Source organism: Prunus persica, chromosome G7, assembly GCF_000346465.2.
Source record: "Prunus persica cultivar Lovell chromosome G7, Prunus_persica_NCBIv2, whole genome shotgun sequence".
Lineage (NCBI taxonomy): Eukaryota > Viridiplantae > Streptophyta > Magnoliopsida > Rosales > Rosaceae > Prunus > Prunus persica.
Genome location: NC_034015.1, coordinates 15713268 through 15739095, shown reverse-complemented (window position 1 = coordinate 15739095; position 25828 = coordinate 15713268). Strand labels below are relative to the sequence as shown.

Genomic DNA, 25828 nt, shown 5'->3' with positions numbered 1-25828 from the left:
TTTTTTCAAAATGTCAAATTATCACATAAGCCATCAAATTCAAATTTAACATTTTTGACATCTTCCTTGGAGATGCACTTTATAGCTCCACTGAAGATGCTCTATCTATCTTCTGACTTCCAGTTTAAAAAAAAGCAATTATCTTTTGATAAGGAAAAAAAGCTCTTCAATTTTGTTCTTAAAATCACCAACGTTTTCAGCTTACTCTCCCAAATTTTATTGGTGCAGGAACCACCACTTCTCTCCAAATTAAATATTTGGATTAAATAGCTTTTTCAACTCCTAAGTTCCTAACCAACCAACACCGAAGTTCCCTAATGACTTCTCTCATATAAAATATCTAACGTGGGTCCCTTTGTACGCTTGCAGAAGCAACCTAAAAGTTCTGGACATGTTGAGAAAATTGCACCAATGTTGATCAACTACCTCATCAAAATTCGTGGCCATAGACCTCTACAAAAAGAGGTCAAACCAAATGCAGCTGGATTTTAGAATCTTACAAGTTTCAGCAATGACTTGTTTTAGCTTCTCTCGTGAACAAGAAGTTGCTTATATACTTCGACTTGGTACTTAGTTTTCATCATCAACTTGGGAAGCATAGCCATAGCCATGATGAAATCTTGCAATATTGTGGCCTTGGTAGGCTTGGTTCTTTTGTTCATGATCCATTTGGCAAATGCTGCTGAAAATAAAGGGTTAGGAGCTTCTTTCATCTTTGGTGATTCTCTAGTTGATTCTGGAAACAACAACTATTTACCATCGTTGTCCAAGGCAAATATTGTTCCTAATGGGATTGATTTTAAAGCATCTGGAGGAAAACCCACCGGGAGGTATACCAATGGCAGAACCATTGGTGACATAGTTGGTACGCGGCTCTCGCCTCTGTTAGAGATGTGATTCATAATACATTCCTGATAATTTATCATTTTTGCGTTTAACATGAAAACAAACCTTTTTTGTTTGTTTGTGCAGGTGAAGAATTGGGGCAACCAAATTATGCACTCCCATATTTGGCACCAAATACTACAGGGAAATCAATCTTGTATGGGGTGAATTATGCATCAGGAGGAGCAGGGATTTTGAACTCAACAGGGAGAATATTTGTTAGCGAGCTCTCAACCCTCTGTGGATTACTTTTTTTTTTTTTGTTTTTTTTTTGAGTTTAATTTTATGCACTTTAAACCCATGTTTTATCCATTTATAATATAAATCTTGCCTTGCAGGTTAATAGGGTGGGAATGGATATCCAAGTTGATTTTTTCAACCAGACAAGGAAGCAGATTGATAAGGTGTTGGGCCCATCAAAGGCAAAAGAGTACATTATGAAAAGATCTATATTTTCAATCACAATTGGATCCAACGACTTCTTGAACAATTATCTGCTACCAGTCCTCTCCATTGGAGCAAGAATTTCTGAGAGCCCAGATGCGTTTATTGATGATCTGATAAGTCACTTCAGGGCCCAACTCACTGTAAGTTTTATTTGATTGATTAATTTGGGTTTTTTAAATTTATTTTTAAATACAAACAATTAGGGTTTCACACACACTACCAAAGTATTGTGAAGATTCGAACTTAAGACTACTGATATGCAAATCAAAATCCTATTTTAATTAACATGTTTAGTGACTAATTAATTGGTGCAGAGACTTTACCAATTGGATGCTCGAAAATTTGTGATTGGAAATGTTGGTCCCCTAGGCTGCATCCCTTACCAGAAGACTATAAATCAACTAAATCCAGACGAGTGTGTGGAGCTGCCCAATAAGCTGGCTCTTCAGTACAATGGCCGGTTGAAGGACTTGCTTGCTGAGCTAAATGACAACCTCCCAGGGTCAACATTTGTTTATGCAAATGTATATGATCTGGTGAAGGAGCTCATCACAAATTATGACAAATATGGTAAGCCCAAATCAAATATCATATTATATGAAAATATTTATGGTATTATTTTGACCCAAGATTTATCAAATTAATATTTTTATTTGAAAGTAACTCAACAACTTATCCAACCTATGTACAGTCTTGGTTTTTTCAAAACCAAGCTATGTATAACACGGTCCTTTTCTAAGTTCTAATTAAAAAACAAAATTACATGAATATAGAGGGTCTAAGAATGTTGAGTATTCGATTTACATTCTAACAACATAACACGGTAGATGTGTGGTAAGAAAACCTCTATATCCACCACTGGTAAACATGTGGCCAGGCGAACCGTGACTTTTGCCCTTTTTTTTAATGAGCAATACAATGGTTCTACCATATTCATCTTGATGGCCTTGACGTTAATATATTTGTGGAAGAAGAAGATCAATTAGGGTTCTACCATATTATTAGATGATGAAACTTGATTTAATTTGTGTATGCTGCATTGCAGGATTTACAACAGCAAGTAAAGCTTGCTGTGGAAATGGGGGCCAATACGCAGGTATAGTTCCATGTGGTCCAACGTCTAGTTTGTGCTCGGATCGCTCCATGCATGTTTTCTGGGATCCCTACCATCCCAGTGAGGCTGCTAATCTTTTACTCGCCAAAAAATTGATTGATGGAGACACCAGATTCATTTCTCCAATGAATCTCAGACAACTTCGCGACCATTAAAACTTGTTTGTAGGATTATGCCCTACTATTTCCGCCTTCAAGTTGTAAACTGTAGCAAAAATGTAAGCCTTTTCGAATGTTTTTATGCTTGGATTGGGAGATTTGGATCCACAGAGATTTTGGCTTAAACATGGGGACATTTTATAAATCTTAAAAGACATGACGTGTTGAGAAACTTCACTTCCACCTAATTTTCTTCTACTATAATTCTTGATATGGTTCAAGTTACTATCTGCAGTGCACGGAAAAAAAGAAGGTGTCATATTGCCTGTGGGACATGCGCACCTTGGTTGTGTTTGGTCATCAAGTCCCACTAATTCTTTGATTTCATTAATGCATGATCATGAATAGAAAATAATAAAATATGTTTCTTGACTATAGCTTTACTCCCACGGATTTTGAGTGCTAATGGATTAATTTCTTAAGGAGTAATTTTTGCTCCCACACAGTACCCCGGAAAAGTATCCCGTAAAACTCCTGACACAAAAATATGCTTAATTCTAATAGACAGCTCGATAGAAAAATATGAATATGAGAGAAACTATGAATCAAACGTACTAAACTCAAAACTTTCGCAAATGTATGAAACACTTGAGTTGTCTCTTTATTTATTTTAATCACAAATCTAGCATTAAGATGTTTAAAAAAAATGAAAAAGGAAAACATCGATTTGGTTTTGGTCCAACCAAGAAAAGCAATAACAAAACAAACAAAAAAAGTAGCTAGAAGTTCTTAGAAGCATTTATATTTGGGGTAGATGTGAATATTTGTTTTCTCAATGTGGACACACACCCAAAATATGATCATTGGTTCATGTGAAGGAATAATGTCCATAGCAGAAAAATCCAAATATAAAAGAGTGAGACAAACAGAGAGAGAGAGAGAGAGAGAGAGGGCATTGAAAAATCTAAGTTGGTGAAGAAAAAAGGAAGAAAGGGAGGTAGGCATTGTCAGTGATAATAGGCGACCGAATAAGCAGACTGAGAGAGACTCAGTTTGAGAGGATGGCAATAGTGTTTAGGACTGACACAGCCTTTGAAAACGACCTATGATGCTTTGCCGGAGACATTTCTATGGCCTCTCAGCCTTCGCGTGCCATTCGTCTCTTGACCGACAACTGCCTGTCTTTCTTCGCCACGTGTCACTTCAGAAGGGACCCCCACCCCCACCCCTACCTCACCTAGTAGTCCTTGAATAAGAGGTGAAAAAGGAAGAATCCGTCCATCTTATCCAAGACTTTGCAATGAAGACAATAATATAATACAACCTTTATGTTTTTTGGGTTTATGTGTTTTAGGAGTGAATTAGACCCCTGATTTGGATTAAGCAATCACTATGTTGCGTAATGCCCACTAGTAGTAAAAGTTTAAACTCTTATAAAATAGAGAGAGGGAATCGAACTCGAGTGCAAAGGGGTATGCACAATGCCTTAGCCATTTGAGTTAACACAAATATACATCACATGTGTATACTATCACTCTATCTCTTTCATCATGTAATACATCAATTTTGCCCTTAAGCAATTTTGTATTTTTTTAAACCTCATTGGAGAAGGTAAAAAGATGATGTAACAAAGCAAACACAATTTGCCTCACCCTTCACATTGTTCTTTAAAGATGATAACTCGAGTAAATTTTGGTTCAACATAACCTTTTTAAAGGAAGTGTTTGTTATTACTATTGGAAATTGCGGCTCAAATTAATAGCTTGTTGGTGACAGCTACAAATCAACCGGTCGAACCATTGTGGTATTCACTTTTGGTACAAATCGACTAGTTCGCCCCAAAGAGCAACTGGTCAACCCTTGTGAATTTAATTTCCTTTAGTTTGAATTCTATTTAGTTGTGTGTTGGGATTGCTTATCGGTTTGGATAAATTGCTCTAGTGGAACTTTGGTTTTGTAAGAAAGCCTATGAATATTTCATTATGGTGTTTGTCTCCTTGGCGTGTGATCAAAGTGAGTGATGAAGAGATATGTAGTGGCTTCGAAGGTTCGCCTCTAGGGTTGTTACATATCAAGTGAGAGAAAATTTGAGGATGGAAGAGTGAGTTTCTTTGGTGTATTGTGGTCTCTTTATGGAGTTGGGTTGAGATGAGTGAAATTAGTTGTGAATGTGTGAGAGAATAGTAATTTTGATATGTATTTTTCTCATTATATTTGCGATATTTTGAGTTAGGAATTGTGCGTGAACTCCTAACGAACACTCTTCAAAAGAGACAAGTATACTAACCTTTATCTCCAATGCAGCTTGAGATGCATAAATAAGGAGGGCCAGTACATGAATCTACCTTTCAGCTCTCAACTAATCATTCAAAACATGCATGGCTTTAGTTAAGCTTGATATCATAAGGCATGGCTTGTATATTAAGCTTGATAATAACAAACAATAATAAGCCTTTGCCTGCCTGACCAATTCATCTGTTCGTGCGTGGTTAATTATTTTTTAGTTACATAAAAATTATGAAAAGGTAGGGGTTATGATTTTGAATTATGTGTCTTGTGACAGAGGGGTGTAGGAGATTCATATCTTAGCTCATAGGCCTTAGATTAGACATGGCTGTGTTTGGGTGGGAATAGGAAAAACCGGAATGGGAATAGGGGGAAGAATTGTGTGTGTTGTTTGGTAATGGGTACAGTGGAGCGCGAAATGCGGTGAGAGGAAGAGGTACGGAGGAGGAATCTGATGCGGACATGACGCGTCCGAAATCAGAGGAGAGAACCAATAATTGCTCCCACGCTGTCCGACATTCATAATTCTGTCGGTACTGCCCCACCCACCTAATCCCAACACCCCATCAATCCCTCTCAACTTTGACGGGTATTGCCCGCTTAGCTTACTTCAATTTTTGTCTTCTCACCCCATTAATCTAGACACTTCTTATCTAATCTTAGTTTATGATTATTTTTGTAGAAAATATAATCTATATCTCATTCTAGTGTCAGATTCTTGATACGGTTAATGAGTTGAGAAATTAGTATATTTATAATCTTATAAGTAATATTCTCTCGTCATAGAATATGATAACTCAAGATCGTTATATTGTTTGATTATTGATTTCGATCTTGGTACTCTTCGGTCTTCAGCTCACTATACTTAGAAATATCATATTTCATGGCAATTTACCAATCTGCCATTTTTATAACTTTTCTTTTCTAAAGAAAAAAAAAAAAGGGTTAGCAGCTTATGGTTTCAATTTTAGAGAGAGGTAAAGTTTGAATTGAACCATCTTGGGAAAGACATGTAGCCCCTTTTGGCATTATTTTTTGTCGAGCACTTTTCCTATATTTAACATGTAGCCCCCCCTTTTTTTTTATTACTTTATTTAGCAATCTAATGTTAGAAAGATGGATCAAATTTTGTTGCAGAGGAGGAGAGCAAGAACCCTAATTAACATGAAACACAAATGCAAACCAACTTGGTGTATTGCATGCAAATTCAATTAGGCTCCTTTTTTTCGTTTTTGTTTTTTGTATTTTGGTTCTTCCGTTTTTCTGGGTTTTATATACCCCACAGAGCAAGTGCTGTACGTAGCCCAGACAATAGCTAGCTAGTAGCCAAAAAGCAATAAATCTTATAATCTAGCAAGTTCGTACGATATTATGGAGGGATCATTGGAATAAACCTACCTTGTTTATATAATAATTAGTCCCCCCATGCACAGTACTTTCAGGCCTGATCTAGGCCTCAGAAGGCATGCATGCAAAAGGTGAATTGAAATCTCCGACCACAGGCGCTATCTGTATATAGAATATACATGCATACATACATACATAAAAACAGCCACAGAGAGACTCAGAGAGATGTTAGATTACTATGTTATATATGTATGTTACGTATATGTAATGTACTTTCTGCAGAATCTTATGGATATAACGGATTTCTATAAAAAAGAACTTATGGATATAACCTTGATCCCCACCATCCAAATCATAGATTCATAGGTATAGCTAGGAAATTTAAATTAACTTTGAAATTTTCAGCCCAAAAAAAAAAAAAAAAAAAAAAAACAGAAATTTTTTTTGTGAGGGTTCGAGCCCGGTTGTAGCTGTAGTTTTAGCCGACCCAAAACAGAGAAAAACAGAGGCTGTTCTGGAGCCGACTGAAATGTCGTGCTTAACAGAACACACTGTAAAAGCCTGTTCACTCTGCTTCATATATGCCTCAGAAACCCTGTTTCGTTATGCTACAGCAGGACCAATCTCACTCTCCCACACTCTCTCTCTCTCCTCCTTCTCTCTCCATAAAACCCCCTTCACCCCCTCCCCGCAAAAACCCAAAATCCCATTCTCTCATTTTCTTCACCATCATCTTATATCACTGCTCCAACAAAAATATCAAACACCTTTGATTAAACCCCACAACCAAACCAAACTTAGCCGTTTGATTGAGACCCAAATGCCGTCGGACTCGAGCGATCAGCAGAACAACCAGAACCGGAGGCCGGCGAAGGCCCAGACGCCGGGTGCCCCACCGCCGGAGCAAGAGCACCTCCCTTGCCCGCGCTGCGACTCCACCAACACCAAGTTCTGTTACTACAACAACTACAACTTCTCCCAGCCCCGCCACTTCTGCAAGTCCTGCCGCCGCTACTGGACCCACGGCGGCACCCTACGCGACATCCCAGTCGGCGGCGGAACCCGCAAGAACGCTAAGCGCTCCCGCACCACCAGCTCCTCCGCCATGATCGCCACCACCGCCACTTCCTCACTCTCCGACCACCCAATTCCCCCCACCCCAGTTTTTATGAACCCGGGTGGCGTCGCGGCGTTTGGGGACTTGAAGGGGAATGTGGGAAATGGATGCGGTGGTGGGGCCGGCGGCGCTAGCTTCACTTCTCTGCTCAATACTCAGGGGCCTGGGTTTTTGGCCTTAGGGGGGTTTGGTCTTGGGCTGGCCAATGGGTTTGAAGAGATGGGCTTTGGGCTTGGGAGAGCGGTGTGGCCTTTTCCCGGGGTGGGAGATGGTGGTGCTGGTGTTGGAGGTAATGGTGGGGGCCAAGGGATGATGAACACATGGCAATTTGAGAGTGGAGAAGGTGGTGGGATTGTGAATGTGGGTGCTGGCTCTGTTGGGGGTGAGTTCTGTTCTTGGCCAGAGTTGGCAATTTCTACCCCTGGAAATGGTCTCAAATGAAAAAAAAAATCTGTTCTTTTTTTGTCTCTCTCCTAATTCTCTCCTCCTCCTCCTCTTTTTTGTATCTTATGGATAATATTCTGTGTCCTGCTGTAGACTTCTAATGATAGTGTTGAGGCTTGAGGCTTAAGGCTAATTTAATTTACCACTGAATTGCTACATATGGCAATCCAAGAACTAAGTTTTTTGAGTATAAGAACAAAATGAAAATGAATTTGGCATCTCATCAGTTTTCAAATTCTGCCCAAAGGGCCACACTCTTTGGTCTTTGCCCCACAATTTTTGAGGTTTTTGTAGAATATGAGTTGTTCTTGAATCCATTGAGATTACCAACATTCAGCAGTCTCAAATTACCAACATGCATGTATATAATTAATGAATATAAGCCCAAGCTGTATAATTTAATTTAATTCCCTGCAAGCCGAATCTTTGCTGTATCTAAATCAAGGGCAGTGCTCTTCTCACCCTCCCAAAATTTCTGTGTGGAGAGGATAAGCATCAACAGCATTCTGATATGGAAAGGAAACAAAGAGAGCACCCAAAATTGTGAAATTCCTGAGGAAAAGGAGAACATTAATATGCGGACAATCCAATTATTACAATTAGATTAGTACAAATTAACTCCACTCTCCATTCTTAACACCTGCACCACAGAAAAAGAATATCCCTTCACGCCGGGACGGAATTAAACTTGCTAATATGGAAACGTAATATGGAATTCTAAATTGAATTTTCTTTCGACAGATTGCAAAGTTCCATATATAAAAAAAGGCTCAAGTTTCATCTGTTTTTCACATTGTGAATGGTAGCTGCCTAGGCTGGTTTGTATCTCAAGTTTTGTTTCAGTTTTGTAGTTGATCTTCTCCTATTTTTCTGCATAATGCAGCATTCAATCTTATACTCTGTAGTAGCTTTTATGCTACTTGTGACTGAGTTGCAAAGCTATGCTGGTAAGTCCTTGGCCTTTTTCGTACAAATAAATTTCCATATTGCTTGTGAATAAAATGGGGAGATGTAATTTACATTTGATGTCTCACAATGCAGGAGCTCATGGCATTGGGGCAAATTATGGTAGACAAGGTGACAACCTTCCAACTCCGGACAAAGTAATCCAGCTATGTAAATCCAGGAACATTCAAAGAATTCGTATTTTCGATCCACAACAAGATGTTCTGCAGGCACTGCAAGGGTCAGGAATACAAGTCATCATAGGTACACTGAACATAGATGTCCCAACCCTAGCCAATGATCCAGCATTTGCTACCACTTGGCTCCAAACCAACATCATTCCATTCGCTTCATCTGTCAATTTTCGATGCATATCCGTTGGAAATGAAATGGTTCCAAGCCAAAATGCTAGCAGCATACTCCCTGCCATGCAAAATCTGAGAACTGCACTAATTGCGGCCAACCTCAATATCCCCATATCAACAGTAGTGTTCCAAAATGTACTGGCATCACCATTTCCACCATCTGCAGGAACATGGCATCCTGATGCAGCCTCAATTATGGTTCCTCTGGTACAATATATGCAAGCCAATGGCTACCCCCTTCTTTACAATGCCTATCCATATTTCGCCTACCGCGACAACCCGAATGACATTAGGCTAGACTATGCATTGATGAGTACCTCAGAGGTTATTGTAACGGATGGGGCTCTAGGGTACACAAATTTGCTTGATGCTTCCCTAGATGCTCTCTATTGGGCACTTGAGAAGGTAGGGGCACCAAATGTTGAGATTGTTGTGGCTGAAACAGGGTGGCCATCAGAAGGAGAAGGACATGATCCAGCAACTATTGATAATGCCAGAATATATAACAGCAATTTGATCAAGCATGGGCAATTTGGAACACCAAAGAGACCAGGAAAGGGATTGGAGGCATACATATTTGCTTTGTTCAATGAAGATCTCAAGCCTAAGGGGTCTGAAGCTCATTGGGGATTGTTTTATCCAGACATGAGTGAAGTTTACCATGTTGATTTCTAATTAGGGAATTAGGTCTTTATTGTCATTGGTTAATAAGAATGAAATCCCTTTGTTGATTATAATTGGTCTCCATATACGGACAATGGAGTGAAATCTTTTGTTTGCATAAATTATAAATATAGTAACCTTATGAAGATAAATTTTTTTCTCTTATATAATGATGCTGCTGCTTTATAGTTTGGTCATTTAAAAACAAATAATTGTCAAAAAACTATGTTCATGGAACAATTTTTATTTATTGTTATTATTGCCCTTAACTCCATAAGAACAATTTTTACTAATTATCAATTGTTTATTAACTAAACTGGCCAAAGTAAAAAGTCCATAATCCAGATGTGAAATAGAGTTATAGACTGAAATAATAATTTATATGGGTGATTTTCAAATTATGCATAGGAAATCTTGCCCTTATTTAAGAGAGCATTTTTGTTGCCCACCGGTGTACTCTCACCATCCATCTCAACACTTGACATGTGTCTATGAGCATAACCATGGTTTCAGAGATACGAAACAAACAGTTAACTATGGTTATGTCCATGAATACGTGTCAAGTATTGAGAAGGATAGTGAAGGTACACTTTAGGTAGAAACTAGTATTTTGACATTATTTTTTTATTTTTGCTTAAAAAGGATTTTAAAAAATTGAAAAGTAATAAGGCGAAAATGAAAAACTTAGAAAATTTTGTAAGGACCGGTTTTCCTTGTTGATAAAAAATGTTAGTTTACTATTTTCTTTCTTCAGTCTTGATCTCTTGGACTACAGGAGTCCAAGAGATTTGTGGTCACTCACCATTGGATGTAAATTCAATAGTTCACTCACTCTTGCACTCATTTCAAAAAACTTTTTTGAACAATTGGATTAATATCTAACGGTGGGTGACCACAATCTCTTAGACTCTGTGGTCCAAAAGATCGGGAGTGTTCCTTTCTTAGCAAAAATAGTTTTTTTTCTTTTGTCAACTTATCAAAAATAGTTTTATAGTTTCTTTTTTTTCTTCTTAAGTAAATAAAAACACAATTTTTAAGGTGTGTGAGAAAAATCGGATGCTTTTGAAAAAAAGAAAAAAGAAAAAAGAAAAATCGGATGCAAAAATAAGATGATTCAATTTTCCTAGTCCAGACTGGAACAAAGGGCGGGTCTTTCACTTGCCCTTTTTTTTTTTCCCTCTCTAGGGTTTTAAACAGGGTCTTCTTCAATTTCGACCTCGATTGCAAACCAGACCACAAAACCCACAATGGCATTCTCGTTTTACTCCACGCCACAGCCACAGCCACAGCAACAGCAGCAGTCGCTGTTTCAAACTCAGCAGCCCTCACAGCTGTTTCCGCAAAGCAGTCCCTTTTTCTCACAACAACAACAGCAACAGCCGCAGCAGCAATTTCAGCCACAGCCGCTTCAATTTCAGCAGCAGCAGCAGCAGCAGCAGCAACAACAGCAACAGCAGCAGCAGATGTTTTTGTTTACGAATGACAAGGCTCCGGCGAGTTATAGTACCAAGTGGGCTGATCTCCATCCCGATTCCCAGAAAATTCTTCTTCAGATTGAGTACGTTTTCTTTTATTTCTGTAAATCTTGAGCCTTTGTCTTGTTTGTCATTGTGAATTTTTTGGTATTTGGCCTGATTGGTTGCTAAGAAAGTGTAGGGAAAGAAAGCAAAATTTCGAGTCTTTTTTGTTGTGTTAAGCAAAATTAAGCAAACTTGCTGCATTGCTCTCCATAAAGTGAATTACTTTTCCTCTATATGTGGGGGGCTTTAATTGGTGTAGTTCGCATTACGTTCCGTAGGATTTGGTGTAATATTTTTTGGATAGGTGAAATTTAATATGTCACGCTGGCATAACAATTAACGGTCTTAAGTTTACTTTTTGACTCTAATAATTATGAGCTGAGCTGAGAAATAGTTTTTATATATATGGGTTTTGAGGTTCCTAAGTATTGTTTGCTTGCAGGGAACGGATACTGGGGCATAGGGATGAGAGTCAGAGGCTGGATCAATGTAGTCGTCTCTACGATTCTTCAGTTTCAAATGATACTTTCGAGCATGATGCCAGTCGTATCCTTCAGGTTTGCTTCTTGGATATATCAGATTTTCTAATTGCAAACTGTAAATTTGTCTTGTTGGGTGTGGTCTTGTGATTATGAGGTTTGTCATTGTAAGCAAACTGCTTCATTTGGTATTCTTGTGTATATACTATGGGGCTCATACTATGTTGGATCAGTGACTTCTGCCAGATCCTTTGGAGGCTTGGAAGTGTGCATACAGGACATAAGGGAAAATTAGTTAGCAGGAAATGTGGAAATGCTTCTTGGAGTCAGTTTCCTATTGCTTGTCCTGTCACAGATATTGGGTCTCTATGATTAATTCTTGAATAAAATAATGAAATTTCTATACTTTAGTTTTCACATAACAGCATGAAAGGAGCTCTTTGCCTGTGGATCCCATATTCTCTTAATTGATTGTAAGGGATATATAATTTCCTGATTCCCTGATGTATTTCCACGAGCAAACAAAACTCGTATCTTACCCATAATGCTGTTATTCAAATTTTGTGCAAATATCCTCAATCTTATGGGCATTTTATTATTCTTTGTTGATGTTGTTTTCTTCTAATTATTAAATACATATTTGGGTATAAGTTGCTGAAAAATGCGATGACATAGATGACTTCTGACATAATGGCATGCTTGTTTACTTGAAAGGAGAACGAAAGAATGTGAATCATTCCCATTCCTCCTTAGTCCGACATTTACTTAGAAGCGAATGTTTTTCTTTTGCCATTTTAAATATCTTGTATGCAAATTGTCTGTATATATTTTGCGAGTGCTCATGGTAGAATTATTGTTATTGGCGTTTATATATTTCATTAGTAAGTATTTGACAATAATGTAATTTATATTGAATAAAGGACATTTTATAATCAAATTGGTTTTGATTCTGATATCCCTGAGAGAGAAAACATATCAACGGTAACAAACCTCATTCTCATTCCATTCCAGTTCCAGACAGCTAGTATTCATCTTAATATGAGTGCCTCATTCTGATTCTTTTTCATTACCTTCCAATTCATTTTCATTCTGATTCTACCATAAGTGGAAAATAAATTCACTTGTGAGATCTTATACTCAAAACTTCATGGCTTTTAACTTTTGTAGAAGTACATTTCATATTACTGTTAGATAAGAGGGTTGACTTTTGAAATCTTATAATGATATCTTCTGATCGTGTTCATGATAATTTGATAGCCTTGTACCTCTTCTTTTGTTTGATGTCAATATATTTTTTTTGTTGGATGATGTCAAGACTTAAATTGAAAAAACTGATCAGATTGATGGGAAATATAACAATGGTACCCACCAAAAAGAAAAAGAAAAAGAAAGGTCTGGTGCAAGTTCTAGGACTTCAATGCCATTTTCTTAGGTGTGATTGCAGTCATCATTGCTATTGCATGCTTTATGTTTCTAATTGTCAATGTGTGGTTTAATTACAAATTCTTTTGTTATCTATATAGGAACTTGGGGGAATTGGTACTGCCATGGACCGACAGAAAGCTCTTCTGCATGAGTTGATGGCTATTGTGAAAGATATGTTACGGAACAGCGAGGTTTCTGTTCGTACTTTCATGATTTTACGCCCACGGTTTCTTCATCCAAATACAGGAGGTACTTCAAATGCCATTGCACCGTCACAGGCTTCTGGAGCAACTGTACCACCTGGTTCAAGTAGTCAACCAACAGCTACTTCTATAGTGCCAGTTTTTGATTTCTACAACGGGCTTCCAAGGAAACCGTCTCCCTTCCTACAGCAAACAATTGCAAGATTTGAGAAGTATCTTGTTGAGTGTCGTCAGTGGATTGAAGAATTAGAGCAGCTTCTTTTAGCCTCAGAGAGGAATTCTGCCAATGATGGCTCCTCATTGTTGCAGTCTCTTCCAAAAGTCATGTCAAATGTGCATGACTTTTTTGTTCACGTGGCAGCGAAGGTAAATAAAAACAATTGTATTTTGTTTAGTTAAAGTTAATCATTGAGATATGCAGTAAAATGTACTTCATCGTGGCTTTTATCAGCTAGAACCTGCATTTTGTTGGCCTTATATGATAAGCATGCTGCCATAACTTGTGGTTTTTATTGTTTAAATTGCTGTAAACAAATTATTTTCATATCTTTTGTTTGTGGGTGGAGAAAGATTTGCACAATGGTAGTTATAACCATTTTGACTTGCATGGTCGTTTGTGATAATTTGTATCATTTAATGGTTTCAAAGAAAAATAAACAATGCAGCTAAAAAGAAAGCTCAATACTGGCTTCTCGCTTGTTCGATGCGTGTGGCCTTCATTTTGAGCACAAATGAAGCTGAATAATGTTTCTTGACACTTAAAGTTACTAATCAATAATATGATCCGTTTCTTAGGTGGAGAGTATTCACCAGTACATTGTATCCATGAAATCAGCTTATCTTGCTAACCAGCGCCGCCTAGGGGATGGGAATGATCCATTTCTCGAGGCTGATCGCCGGGAAACAGCTAGGCAAGAAGCTGCTGCTAAGAGGGTGCATCCAACTTTGCATTTACCTGCAACTTCACAACCATCAACACAAGTTGCTGGATTGTTTGCCAGTTCAGGAACTCAGGGGGCATCACCTGCCCCCCAGATATCTACAGCTACTATTACAGCTTCCTCTGGGAGTGGACTCTCACTTTTCAATACCCCTTCTGCTCCATCTTCTTCCATGTCTTCCTCTATGTTTGCTACACCAATCACTTCTGGTCCTATATCTTCTCTTTTTGGATCATCCTCTGCTACGCCTCAGACGTCACTGTTTAGTTCTTCCTCAGCATCTTTGTTTGGAGCTGCTTCAACTCCCTCTCTGCTAGGAAATACTGCTGCGGCCTTCGGTTCAACTACTCCTATTGGAAGCTCATTATTTGCTTCAGGTTTATCTCATTCTTGTTAGTTCTACATCAGGACTTTTACATTAAATTGTCAAATTTACTCTTCTTTATAATTTCTCGTTACTTGTTCTACATCAGACAGTGTATGGTTGAAGACATGCAGAAGTCTTTTGCTATAAAGATCTACAATTTTACACTGCCAAGATTGTGACGGTACTAATTAGGATATTTTCTCACTTTTTCCAGGTGCTCCTGCAACAGGGATGGGGTCTAGCTTTACTTCATCGGTGCGTGAATCTTCTTTCAGCTCTCTTAGTTCAGTTAATTTTCACTTCATATAACTTAAGTTTGTTCCAGAAACAAACATGGGACTCAAAGATTACCAAACTTAAGCTCTATGCTGCAGATATGATTTGATTTCCCATCTCTAATAATATGGTTTAGTTGAGGTGCAGTGTACGTCTACTGAATAATCTTTTCTGTGTATTCTAACAATTGCAGAAATCAACAAAATCAAGGGGTCGGGGTGGCCGACGTTAGCTGCGGTGGTTTCAGGTCACACAATGTGGATGAAAGCTCTTATGTTAGAAAACGTCTGTGTTCTGTCGAGAATTATTCTCCTTGTTCTCTGCGTGACTTGCGTGCGGCTCATTTTCTGTGGAGTGAATGGATCTCCAGAGATATTTCACTAAATCCAAGTCCCAAGAGAATCATATTTCATTTCAAATGCTGCTTGGCCATGTCGTCTGTGTACTGCCTCCTCGCTGCAAACGCTTTCCGCGTGCTGTAATGTTACAACGAGATGTTGGAAGATTCATGTCACCAACTTCACTGTATAATTTTAGGGTAGAATCTAGGTCCCAATTTTTTTGAATGTGTTGGCAAGAAAAAGTGTAGGCCCATCCTTGAGATAGACTTGTTTGACATGTTCGATGTCAAATAAACATGTGAAATTGTCTAATGTTGGATTTGTTGGTGGGGCAAGTTGTGCCAACCATGTACTGATACTCAACCTCATGAATGTTGTGTTTTCCATTTTTTTTGTTTGATGTGTGAATTGAATTCTCATGAAAAATCGTTTGAACCACCTGAAAGAGGTTTTATTTATTTTTCAACGCCTTCCCCCTTTCTCTTCAGTCCGGTGGAAAAGACATTAAATTACAGACTAGTAGTCTCAGGTTCGAATCCCATGATACCTTGATATTTGAAAGTTTCCTTCCCCCTCGTAGTTTAGACTCATTTATATCTTAAAAAAAATATGACACAATTAAATCATGACTTTTCCTGCCATAAATTAGAGGAGATTCTAAGTTCAAATCTCATTATATTGATTCGCTATTTTATTTTTATGGCAGTAACTAGACCATAATAGTTCATGTCTACAAGTGTCATATTTTACCCCCCCCAACCCCATGCCTATGATTACCTAAGTATAGTGTCGTTTTTCTGTGTATGCAGTTCGGTTCTAGTTCGTGTATGCAATGCAAGTGACAATACAGTGTATTAAATTCCGTCTGGTTTCAGTCATGACAAGTGGCACCCACCTAACTTGTATAAATTTTTATGGTGGCTATGTTGTATGTTCTGGTAAAGCTCTTGACATTTGTCCTAATTACTATATCCGGCTATCTGATTCAAATCATAACTTGTTTTTTCAAGTTAAAAACTCAATTAAGTCCTCATCACGTTCTTCACTTAAAGGTTAATTGAAATTTCCGGCCCTTTTCAAAAAATTTAATTGATAAAAAAATTAAGGGGAACTTGTTCCTACTAAAGAAGCGGAGGCAATATATGTATAATTGAAATTAAAGTTGTGAACTATCCGATCTTAAAAGTTTAGACCATTAAGAATGAGCCGACAATGTATATCATATTAACACTATCTTGTATATAATCTCATCTTACATGTAGAAAGGGAGATAATACAAATCGAGATAAGTACAGAAGTACTTCCCCACTCTGTTACTTGCAAACCAACAAAGAATTGTGGAAGGAGAATAAGAGATTTAACTAGACCTTTAAAACCATGTTACATAAAATGAACCGACAAATTAAAGGACTAAATTAAATTAATAAAACTTCACTAAAAGTTATAGGATAAAAGTTAAGCCATCTTTATAAATAGCCTAAAGATCCCATTTGAACAACAAATCACCAACAGAGAAAAATGGCAGCACCAAAAGAAGAGAAGCATTTTGTTCTAGTACATGGGGCTTGCCATGGCTCCTGGTGCTGGTACAAGATCAAGCCAAGGCTAGAGTCTGCTGGTCACAGAGTCACAGCCTTGGACCTTGCAGCTTCAGGGATCAACACGAAGGCCATACAAGATGTTCACTCTTTAGCAGAGTATTCTGAGCCTCTGTTGGAGTTTATAGCCTCACTTGGTCCAGAAGAAAAGGTGATCCTTGTAGGGCATAGCCTTGGAGGCATGAGCTTGGCCCTTGCCATGGAAAACTTCCCACAGAAAATTTCTGTTGCTGTTTTCTTGACCGCCTTTGTGCCAGATACCACACACCAGCCTTCACATGTTTTGGATCAGGTATGGCATAATTATCTCAGAGCTCAAGTAGCTTTGCCATGTTAGACAATGGGGTCTTAGCTATGTGATTGAGAATACCCCATGGCACCGTGTGTGTGAATACCCCTCCCCCTTCCTAACTGAGGCCGGAAAAAAAAGCTTATTTGCCTTTTTTCGCTCTAGCTCCCAGGGATTAACCAAGAACAATAAAGCCTCTTATGACAGATAATTAAGTCAATTTTAATTGTTTCTTTCATGCTTCTTGGTTACATTCTGATATCTGATTAGGGTAAGATAATTAACAAAATAAATATGAATAAACTCTAATTCAAGCCAATCCAATCCAATCCAAAATATAATATAAAATTATTTACTACGTATTAGAGCACTTCCAGCACTCCTCTTTTGCCCAGACAGGAGGGGGCCTAGGCAGCTGGTGGGCTCTATAAGCTTGAGCAGATCTGAGGGCAAAACTTCTCTGGATTTGGAAAAAAATAGAAAAAAAATATCTTGAAAAATACCAAAAATTTCAGAATTTAAAAAATAAAAAATAAAAACCTAGTCATATTCTTCACTTCCCACACCAAAATTAATGGTTTAAGTATAGAAAATAGAAAATAAATTAAAGTGAATAGTAATTGCCCTTGTCTTTTCCCTTTCTCTTTGAAGTGGAAACAAAAAGTTAAGAGCTGCCACTATTCACATGAATAGTAATAACCCTTGCCCTTTAGGGTGGAGGTACTCTTATGAGCAAACTGACTTTCCATCACTTGGTTTTCAATTAAACTTTTAGGCTTTAATTATAAGCCCTCGTTCTCAAAGAAATCGTGTTACGTTACTTTCAGCTAATTAGCCTTTAAAAAAAAAATTCTATTGTTAGTCAAAAGGTAAATGATTAAATTACAATGTTTAACCTAACCGTGTTTGAAAAAAAGTAATGATTAAATTACAATGTTTACGCTAATTGTGTTTGAAAAAGGTAATGATTAAATTACAATGTTTACGCTAATCGTGTTTGTCAAAAGCTAGTGATCGATGCTTTTCATTGACCTATAATATTAGAGATAATTATAAAATTATTTTTCAAATTCGGTCACTAAATTATTATGAGGCAAATATATAACCAATGAAACACTGAGGATCTTCTTCCCCATCATAATACCTCCTTTAAATAAAAAAGAAAAAAAAAAGAAAAAAGAAAAAGAAAAAGAAAAAGAAAAAGCTACTTCATATATAGTCTAAACATTGCAATGGTGTCCCAACTCTGCGTTCTTTTCAGTACACATTAGTATAATAAAATGGCACTTCAGTGATACTGCTACTTCATGAGGTTAACGTCTCAACTACTGTCTGGGAACACATTGATTGTTTTGTCGTCCCCAAACAGTATTATTTATGTTTTTGCTTTTTTAAGTGACATCCTAAAATGCATTGTAGCATGCTATGAGACAATTCATTCGTTTTCACATATCTGTCTGATTTAATAAACACTTTGGTTTCTGTTTCGATGTGAAAAGTACAATCAAAACACGCCCGCAGAAGCATGGCTGGACACTCAGTTTACAAATTATGGAAGTGCTGAAGAACCCTTAGTGTCAATGCATTTCGGTCCTGAGTTCTTAGCCAAGCTCTATCAACTCAGCCCCATTGAGGTACATTTCTTTCTCTCCCTCCCACCTGCACATATCACAACTCATCTGTGAGTTAGAATTAGGATAACGACAATAACACTCAAGTTGTGGTATTTGAGTCATGTTTTATCGCGCAATTAGGCCCAATTTCACAGAAAGAAACAACAGCTACTGAAACATCATTGGTCCCGTTCCATTGTTTATGTCCCCTCAAGAGACCTATAGGCTGGATTAAGATGATGGCCAATTGAAAATGAACACATATTATAAAAAATGATAAAAAAGTTGAAAAAGTAACACCAAGAGACAAGAGCTCCACCCAACCACGCTAGTCCAAAATTGGTAAACTTTTTTCCCAAAAAAAGGATAATGTTTCTCTCATTGTAGATAAGAAGGAACGTGTCTCTCTTGTTAAGAATAATTAAAGTGAAAAATTAATGCACATTTCAGACTAAAAAACAAACGATAAGTGTTCATTTCAAAATACCATTTGTAACTGAGCCGCATAATCATTTCAAAAGGATTTTTTTTGTTTTTTTTAGAGGACCTTTCCTATTGAGATGAGCGATAGCATACTAAACTCACACACACTACACGAATGCTAAGACTCAAACCTAGGACCTTGCCTGAGGGAGTAAATACTCTAAATCACTATACTAGTGAGTCCTTTGCCCCTTCTATATTTTAAGAAGCCAAATTTTGTAAGCAAAAATAATAGTTATTCTTTCTAACTAATGGTTGAAAAATCATTATTTCAGAGTAAAGAAATTCCATATCATCATATAGGTCTTTAAATTCCACGAACGACTAACGTGCAATTTTCATTGCATTGCACATACTGGAATGTAGGATCTGGAACTCGCCAAGAGTTTAGTAAGGGTAGGTTCGCTCTTTCTTCAAGACTTGTCAAAGATGAAGAAATTCTCGAATGTGGGGTATGGTCGGGTCCCACGAGTTTATGTGGTTTGTAGTGAAGATAAAGGAATTCCTGAGGAGTTTCAACGGTGGATGATTGAAAACAGTGGGGTTACAAATGTGGTGGAGATCAAGGGCGCCGATCATATGCCAATGTTTTCAAAGACCCAAGAAGTTTGCAATGCTCTTGTAGATATAGCAAATAAGTATACTTCAGATTCAACAATGTTAGGATCCGGCTGAAAAGCGATCGAGGAGATTAAATTTGAACATGTTATGCTTGGACTTTGAACATGTATGAGCTATGTTTATGTAATAATGCTAGAGTTATTAAATTTGTATATTAAATATTATGTGTTAGTGTATATCTCGGTATCTAATAATTGAGGTAAAAAAATTTGAACAAAAACAAAAATGTCACATCATTTAGTGCGCAAATCATACTTTATGCATCGAGATTTTATGATATTTTTTATGCTAAAGGAAAGGGAGACATAAGACCCCACACTATAATGCTAATTGTAAGAGAAAGGAGTGGGAAACCAAGATATATTGTGGTCTGCACATCTAAACTTAATAAAAATTTGGCAGGGCTTATAATTTTAATGGTTAAAAAGCAGTTGTCTTGTACTCGAGATCATATGTTCGAATCTCCTTTTAATATTAATATCGCTTGTGTCAAAAAATAAAATAAACTTAATGATAACCTGCTCCGCTGCATGAGGGAATCTTCAAATTATTGATGAGAAAGAGTTTATTTTTTTATACAATTATTTGTACTTTAGTGAGTGGCAACTTTATGGTTTTTTGATTGTTCCAAACAATTATTGGGTCCAATAAATTAACTACTTCTGTTAAATACGTGTTACATAATATGGTATAAAAATAGGGTAAATTTAACATTACTCATAAATTAATATTAACTTGACTTGCACAAAACAAAAAACCCTACTGTGGAAATTTCTGCTTTGGAAAATCCTGCCTAGGTTATAATATAAGTTTTGGAATTTTATTAAGGCTTAAATGTTAAAATGGTACATGTGTTTTATCTTATAGGCCAATTTAGTCCCTGTGTTATCAATTTGGCCAATTTGGTCCTTGTGTTTGTATATGTTAGTCAATGTGGTCCATTCCCTTTAAAATATAAAATATAAAATATTTAAAATTAATTAAAATAAAAAATGTAATTGATTATAAAATTTTAAATTCAATCTGAAAATGGAATATATATATATTTTTTAATTTCACCTTCCCTAATTTCGCGCACACACCTCAACCACCTTCCAAACCCAGCCACCCTCACCACCACCACTCCAACCCCAAACCATAGCCACCCTCACCACCATTCCAACCCCACCTAACCACAACAACTCTCTCTCTCTCTCTCTCTCTCTCTCTCTCTCTCTCTCTCGGCTTCCTCTCTGACAAATCACGAAGATCTTCATAGCCGGTCACCGTAACCTTGATGGCTCTACCGCCAATTGATCATCCTCGCGGCAGCAAAAGTCAACGATATTCAGGCCAATGGATCGAAGAGGAGAGAGAGATGAAGGGTAGAGTATGAGAAAATCTTAAACATAAGAGAGAAGAAAAATTGCAGCAAGAAAAGAGTAAAATTGCAGCAAGAAAAGAGTAGGCATCAATTCAACTAAGAACCTTTTGTTTCCTACAGGAATCGAGACCATTTGAGGTTGAGGTTGTGTGGCTTTTAATCATTTTAGCATTATTATTATTTGAGTTTAAATCTTTATAATTAATTACAGATTTTTAAATTAATTTTAAATATTTTTATTTATTTATAGGTTTTAACATAATTTTGACAGAAAGGATCAAATTTGTTAACATATACAAACACAGGGACTAAATTGGCCAAATTAATAACACAGGGACTAAATTGGCCGATAAGGTAGAACACAGGGACCATTTCGACATTTAAGCCTTTTATTAATTTCAATCGATCATACCCAATAAGAAAATGGCAGCAACCAACGAAGCACAGAAGGCTCATGCTCATTTCGTTCTAGTACACGGTGCTGGCCATGGGGCTTGGTGCTGGTACAAGATCAAGCCGAAGCTCGAGTCTTCCGGTCACAAGGTGACGGTGCTGAACCTTACCGGTTCCGGCATCAACATGAAGGCCATACACGATGTTCACTCACTAGCAGAGTACTCCGAGCCTTTGTTGGAGCTTATAGCCTCACTTGGTCCAAAAGAAAAGGTGATCCTTGTAGGGCATAGCCTTGGAGGCATGAACTTGTCCCTTGCCATGGAAAGGTTCCCACAGAAAATTTCTGCTGCTGTTTTCTTGACTGCCTTTCTGCCAGATACAACTCACCAGCCATCATATGTTATGGATGAGGTATACTATTATTTCAAGCCTCACCTTGTTATTTATTTACTTTAATTAGAATGGTAACTAAAATCTATTTCAAAACACTGGTTTTTTTCTGTCAAAAGTTCATGCAGAAGATACCAGCAGACTCATGGCTAGACACTCAGTTTGAACAGTTTGGAAGCGCCAAAGAACCCTTAACGTCGATATTCTTCGGTCCCAAGTACTTACAGGCGAACCTCTATCAACTCAGCCCCATTGAGGTATCTTTCTCTCACAAACACACACACACAGACGCAAGAGACAGTGCAACTATATCATGGAAAATACCTTAGATTTACCCTCTTGAAAATTGCATAGAATTCTTAAATGAGGGAATTTAAATCTCCATCGTTTAAATTTCTAGCAATTAATAATTTCAGTAGTACTTGGATTTACGTATGTCGAATTTTGTAAATGACATAAATTATAGTGAAAAGGAATTCCTGCTCAATTAGAGTGATTTTTTTTTCTTCCTAATTGTCTACTCTCTTTCCTGAAGTGGGATTTACGTGTATAAACTTGTATTGTGCGTATTTATACTTCCTGAACTGATGTTATTGCATTGTACATGCTCAAAGGATCTGGAACTTGCCAAGAGTTTAGTGAGGAAGAGTTCATTCTTTCGTGAAGAAGTGGCTAAGATGAAGAAGTTCTCAAATGAGGGATATGGGTCGGTTACACGAGTTTATGTGGTTTGTGACAAAGATTTGATAATAACTGAGGAATTTCAGCGATGGATGATTGCAAACAGCGGGGTTAAAAATGTGGTGGAGATTAAGGGTGCTGATCATATGCCAATGTTTTCAAAGCCACAAGAACTTTCCAATGCTTTTCTGGAGATAGCACAAAAGTACGCTTAAAATGTTAGCGAGCTACGTTTTAGGCCAATTGTTAGGAGAATAAGTTTGCTAACCGTGAGTGTAAAACTACTACTCTACTTAAACGTGTGTTCTAGGTGTTAACGCCATGAATTTGGTCTTTCTATTTTCAATTTCATCACTTTGAAGCCTTGTAAGTATAAATCATATCAGTTAGTCTTTAATCGAGTTTTTTTTATAAAAAAAATTTGTTGTCAGATTATGTCAAACTTATTCTTCACTCTAATTGTATCAAACACATTGAGTTCAAGCAAAATATCAACTCAATATGTTAGGATGAGGGCCCTATGGTTGGTTAATTAGGCTACAAGTAAGATTGTTCATTTCTAGGCTTCTGAGTACTGCTGTCAAAGTAGCAGCTTTATTGCTAGTGGTAATGAAAGCTGGAAAGAGTTTGTATCAATTCTAAAGCTTATTAAAAGGAATTAGCGGCGTTGATTCTAAATTGTTGAGAGTGTGAATCCCACGTTGGGGAACTAAAGCCTTGCATAATAGTTTAAATGATCTTTGGCCTCCGCCTATTGCCAATTGGTTTTCAGTTGGATGCTCAGATTCTAATACAAGTATTGATATGTCAAGATTCTACCTCTTTCTACATCTTATGTAGTATACATCTGTTCATCAGATTCATCTGTTTGTGATCTTACCATGTTTCCTTGTAGCCAATGCAGTGCAGCTTGGGCTTCACCTACCTCTTGTTCTGATTGAACACCTGAACAAAATACCTGAACATTATTCTTATCCTCAATCCAGCTTAGTCCAGGATCCTTTTCCAGCGTCAGTACTTTAATCTTTCTCCTCATTTCTACCACACTACCCCATTTTCCTGCAGCAGCATAGAGATTAGACAGCAGGACAAGTGTTGCACTGTCTTCTGCATCTAAACTTAGAACCTGCTCTGCTGCATGAACTCCTACTTTCAAATTTTTATTGATGACACACGAGCTTAGCAAAGTTCTCCACAGTTCAAGATTATCTTCCTTAAATGGTGAACTGTTAATAAGCTCCTCTGCCTCATCTAATAATCGAGCTCGACCTAACAAACTTACCATGGAAGAGTAGTGCTTAAGCCCAGGTGTGATACCGTTTTCCTTCATACATTTCCACAAGAACTTTCCTACTTCAACCAAACCACTGTGGTTGCAAGCTGAGAGCACAGACAGAAATGTTACTTGGTCTGGTCTGAGACCATGTTTTTCGATCTCAAAAAACAGCTTCAATGCTTCCTCTGCCATGCCATGGTGACTGTATCCCCCAAGCATTGAGTTCCAGCATTTCAAATCAGGGTCTGAAACTTGGGAAAATATAGAATAAGCAGCTTGAAGGCTACCATTTTTCGAATACATATCCACCAGACTCCCACAAACAGACATTTCAACATCGTACCCTGTTTTTACAGCCTGAGAGTGAATCATCTCACCTTGTTTTAACATGGCAAGGTCGGAACAAGCACTCAAAGCTCCACTGAGAGAAAAGCTGTCAATCTTATGGCCTGCTTGGCACATTTCAGAAAAGAACTTAATTGCACTCTCCCCATCAGCCAATCTCGAAAGACCCATGATCATCTCAGTCCAGAGAACGACATCCTTATCCAAAATGGAATAGAACACCTTCTGAGCATCATCAGTTTCACCATTTTTGAAATACATAGACACAAGTGTAGTTCCTACAAAAACACTTTTCTCAAATCCTGCTTTTGTGACTTGCCCGTGAAGAGATTTACCATAGTCGGAAGCTAGGTATGTTCCTGTTGCAGATATGATGGCTGCAAAAGTATACTCATCTGGTTTGAGGAGAGAAATTTTCTTCAACTGAGCAAACAAATTCATGGCCAGCTCTCCATCCCCATGTTCTGAATACCCAGAAATCATTGTGTTCCATGACACCAAATCTGGGTTGTACATTTCACTGAACACACTAAATGCTACTCGGGTGTCACCAGAATTGCAATACATGTCAAGCAGGGAATTTTGCAAAGTCAAATCAGTTAGTGTGCTTGAAACTATGACTCGGGCATGTATGAGTTTCCCCAGACAAAAATATCTTAATCGGCTACACATATTCAAAACCATTGAATATGTGAATTGACTAGGAACAATTCCACTCCTCAGCATGCCATCAAAGAGATGAAGCCCTTCCTTGGTCTCATCATTCTTCAAGTTCCCAAAAATCATAGAATTCCAAGCCACAACATCTTTATCAACTATCCACCCAAAAACTTTCCTCGCAGATTCCAAATCTCCACAGTTGGAGTACATCCCAAGAAGAGCAGTTTGAACACATAAATCATTCGAGAAACCAAATTTCACAACCTTGGCATGAACCAAAGAGCCAACCAACCAATCCTCAAGAGTATAAGACGCTTGTAGTAAGCTTGTGAAAGTCGAAGCATTTGGCCTAAGGCATTCACTTCCCATTTTGTTAAGTAGTTCAAAAGCCAAAAGTGCACTTCTTGAATCTCTGGAATAGGCCGCAATGAGCGCATTGAAAGAAACATGATTTCTTTGAGGCATTTTATCAAACACCTTCTGGGAATCTTCGAGTGAACCGCACCGTGAGTACATAGATATGACATTGTTGTACGGGTATGGCGAGTACGAGCCAATAGCTATGGTGGTGAGAAGGAGAGCGTGGAGTTGCCGCGCTTGTTTCAGTGAGGTTATTGAGGTGCATCTTTGTATGAGAGCTGCTAAGAAAGAGGTTTCATACGGCGGTGGCATATAAATTAGTTAATCCTTTTACCCGCCAAAAAAGTTGGTGGTTTGGATTTTTAAGTAGAACAAATTGCAATATATCAGAACCGTCCCTGATGTTCTCCAATATATCACCAAAGACCCGCCTTCCAAACGCACCGTTTGGCCGTCTCAAGACTCAGTTTTGAAGCTGAAGCTGAAGCTT

General features: G+C 37.7%; 7 protein-coding genes across 7 annotated transcripts; 6 read left to right on the top strand and 1 right to left on the bottom strand.

Annotated features, from left to right (window-relative positions):
* On the top strand, positions 542-2800 carry LOC18770158 (GDSL esterase/lipase At2g23540). Its single transcript, XM_007204417.2, has 5 exons — positions 542-865; positions 973-1103; positions 1224-1472; positions 1647-1902; positions 2378-2800. The coding sequence occupies exons 1-5, from the start codon at positions 610-612 to the stop codon at positions 2599-2601; spliced, it is 1116 nt and encodes a 371-aa protein (XP_007204479.2). The 5' UTR covers positions 542-609; the 3' UTR covers positions 2602-2800.
* On the top strand, positions 6502-7912 carry LOC18771433 (dof zinc finger protein DOF3.4). The gene has a single exon (XM_007203063.2). The coding sequence runs from the start codon at positions 6707-6709 to the stop codon at positions 7733-7735; it is 1029 nt and encodes a 342-aa protein (XP_007203125.2). The 5' UTR covers positions 6502-6706; the 3' UTR covers positions 7736-7912.
* Positions 8616-9723, top strand: LOC18769133 (putative glucan endo-1,3-beta-glucosidase GVI). Its single transcript, XM_020569005.1, has 2 exons — positions 8616-8685; positions 8780-9723. Exons 1-2 carry the CDS (start codon positions 8616-8618, stop codon positions 9721-9723), a joined length of 1014 nt encoding a protein of 337 aa, XP_020424594.1.
* On the top strand, positions 10839-15721 carry LOC18769507 (nuclear pore complex protein NUP58). Its single transcript, XM_007201986.2, has 6 exons — positions 10839-11269; positions 11674-11788; positions 13234-13704; positions 14134-14656; positions 14861-14901; positions 15116-15721. Exons 1-6 carry the CDS (start codon positions 10959-10961, stop codon positions 15152-15154), a joined length of 1500 nt encoding a protein of 499 aa, XP_007202048.2. The 5' UTR covers positions 10839-10958; the 3' UTR covers positions 15155-15721.
* Positions 16539-20087, top strand: LOC18769514 (salicylic acid-binding protein 2). Its single transcript, XM_007202380.2, has 3 exons — positions 16539-17153; positions 18650-18784; positions 19613-20087. Exons 1-3 carry the CDS (start codon positions 16782-16784, stop codon positions 19919-19921), a joined length of 816 nt encoding a protein of 271 aa, XP_007202442.1. The 5' UTR covers positions 16539-16781; the 3' UTR covers positions 19922-20087.
* On the top strand, positions 21644-23107 carry LOC18769275 (salicylic acid-binding protein 2). The gene is made up of 3 exons (XM_007202387.2): positions 21644-22037; positions 22136-22273; positions 22631-23107. Exons 1-3 carry the CDS (start codon positions 21654-21656, stop codon positions 22910-22912), a joined length of 804 nt encoding a protein of 267 aa, XP_007202449.1. The 5' UTR covers positions 21644-21653; the 3' UTR covers positions 22913-23107.
* LOC18770109 (pentatricopeptide repeat-containing protein At3g50420) lies at positions 23199-25705 on the bottom strand. The gene has a single exon (XM_007202134.2). It carries the CDS (start codon positions 25648-25650, stop codon positions 23530-23532), a length of 2121 nt encoding a protein of 706 aa, XP_007202196.2. The 5' UTR covers positions 25651-25705; the 3' UTR covers positions 23199-23529.

What these genes read in the sequence shown, in the direction of transcription:
- LOC18770158 (XM_007204417.2), top strand. Translation starts at nt 610, where the DNA reads ATGATGAAATCTTGCAATATTGTGGCCTTGGTAGGCTTGGTTCTTTTG. An exon ending in AACCATTGGTGACATAGTTG is followed by an intron (nt 866 to 972) that starts GTACGCGGCTCT and finishes TTGTTTGTGCAG; the next exon opens with GTGAAGAATTGGGGCAACCA. An exon ending in ACTTCAGGGCCCAACTCACT is followed by an intron (nt 1,473 to 1,646) that starts GTAAGTTTTATT and finishes TAATTGGTGCAG; the next exon opens with AGACTTTACCAATTGGATGC.
- LOC18771433 (XM_007203063.2), top strand. Translation starts at nt 6,707, where the DNA reads ATGTCGTGCTTAACAGAACACACTGTAAAAGCCTGTTCACTCTGCTTC.
- LOC18769133 (XM_020569005.1), top strand. Translation starts at nt 8,616, where the DNA reads ATGCAGCATTCAATCTTATACTCTGTAGTAGCTTTTATGCTACTTGTG. An exon ending in TGAGTTGCAAAGCTATGCTG is followed by an intron (nt 8,686 to 8,779) that starts GTAAGTCCTTGG and finishes CTCACAATGCAG; the next exon opens with GAGCTCATGGCATTGGGGCA.
- LOC18769507 (XM_007201986.2), top strand. Translation starts at nt 10,959, where the DNA reads ATGGCATTCTCGTTTTACTCCACGCCACAGCCACAGCCACAGCAACAG. An exon ending in ATGCCAGTCGTATCCTTCAG is followed by an intron (nt 11,789 to 13,233) that starts GTTTGCTTCTTG and finishes TTATCTATATAG; the next exon opens with GAACTTGGGGGAATTGGTAC. An exon ending in TTGTTCACGTGGCAGCGAAG is followed by an intron (nt 13,705 to 14,133) that starts GTAAATAAAAAC and finishes TCCGTTTCTTAG; the next exon opens with GTGGAGAGTATTCACCAGTA.
- LOC18769514 (XM_007202380.2), top strand. Translation starts at nt 16,782, where the DNA reads ATGGCAGCACCAAAAGAAGAGAAGCATTTTGTTCTAGTACATGGGGCT. An exon ending in CTTCACATGTTTTGGATCAG is followed by an intron (nt 17,154 to 18,649) that starts GTATGGCATAAT and finishes CGATGTGAAAAG; the next exon opens with TACAATCAAAACACGCCCGC. An exon ending in ATCAACTCAGCCCCATTGAG is followed by an intron (nt 18,785 to 19,612) that starts GTACATTTCTTT and finishes ACTGGAATGTAG; the next exon opens with GATCTGGAACTCGCCAAGAG.
- LOC18769275 (XM_007202387.2), top strand. Translation starts at nt 21,654, where the DNA reads ATGGCAGCAACCAACGAAGCACAGAAGGCTCATGCTCATTTCGTTCTA. An exon ending in CATCATATGTTATGGATGAG is followed by an intron (nt 22,038 to 22,135) that starts GTATACTATTAT and finishes TTCTGTCAAAAG; the next exon opens with TTCATGCAGAAGATACCAGC. An exon ending in ATCAACTCAGCCCCATTGAG is followed by an intron (nt 22,274 to 22,630) that starts GTATCTTTCTCT and finishes ACATGCTCAAAG; the next exon opens with GATCTGGAACTTGCCAAGAG.
- LOC18770109 (XM_007202134.2), bottom strand. Translation starts at nt 25,650, where the DNA reads ATGCCACCGCCGTATGAAACCTCTTTCTTAGCAGCTCTCATACAAAGA.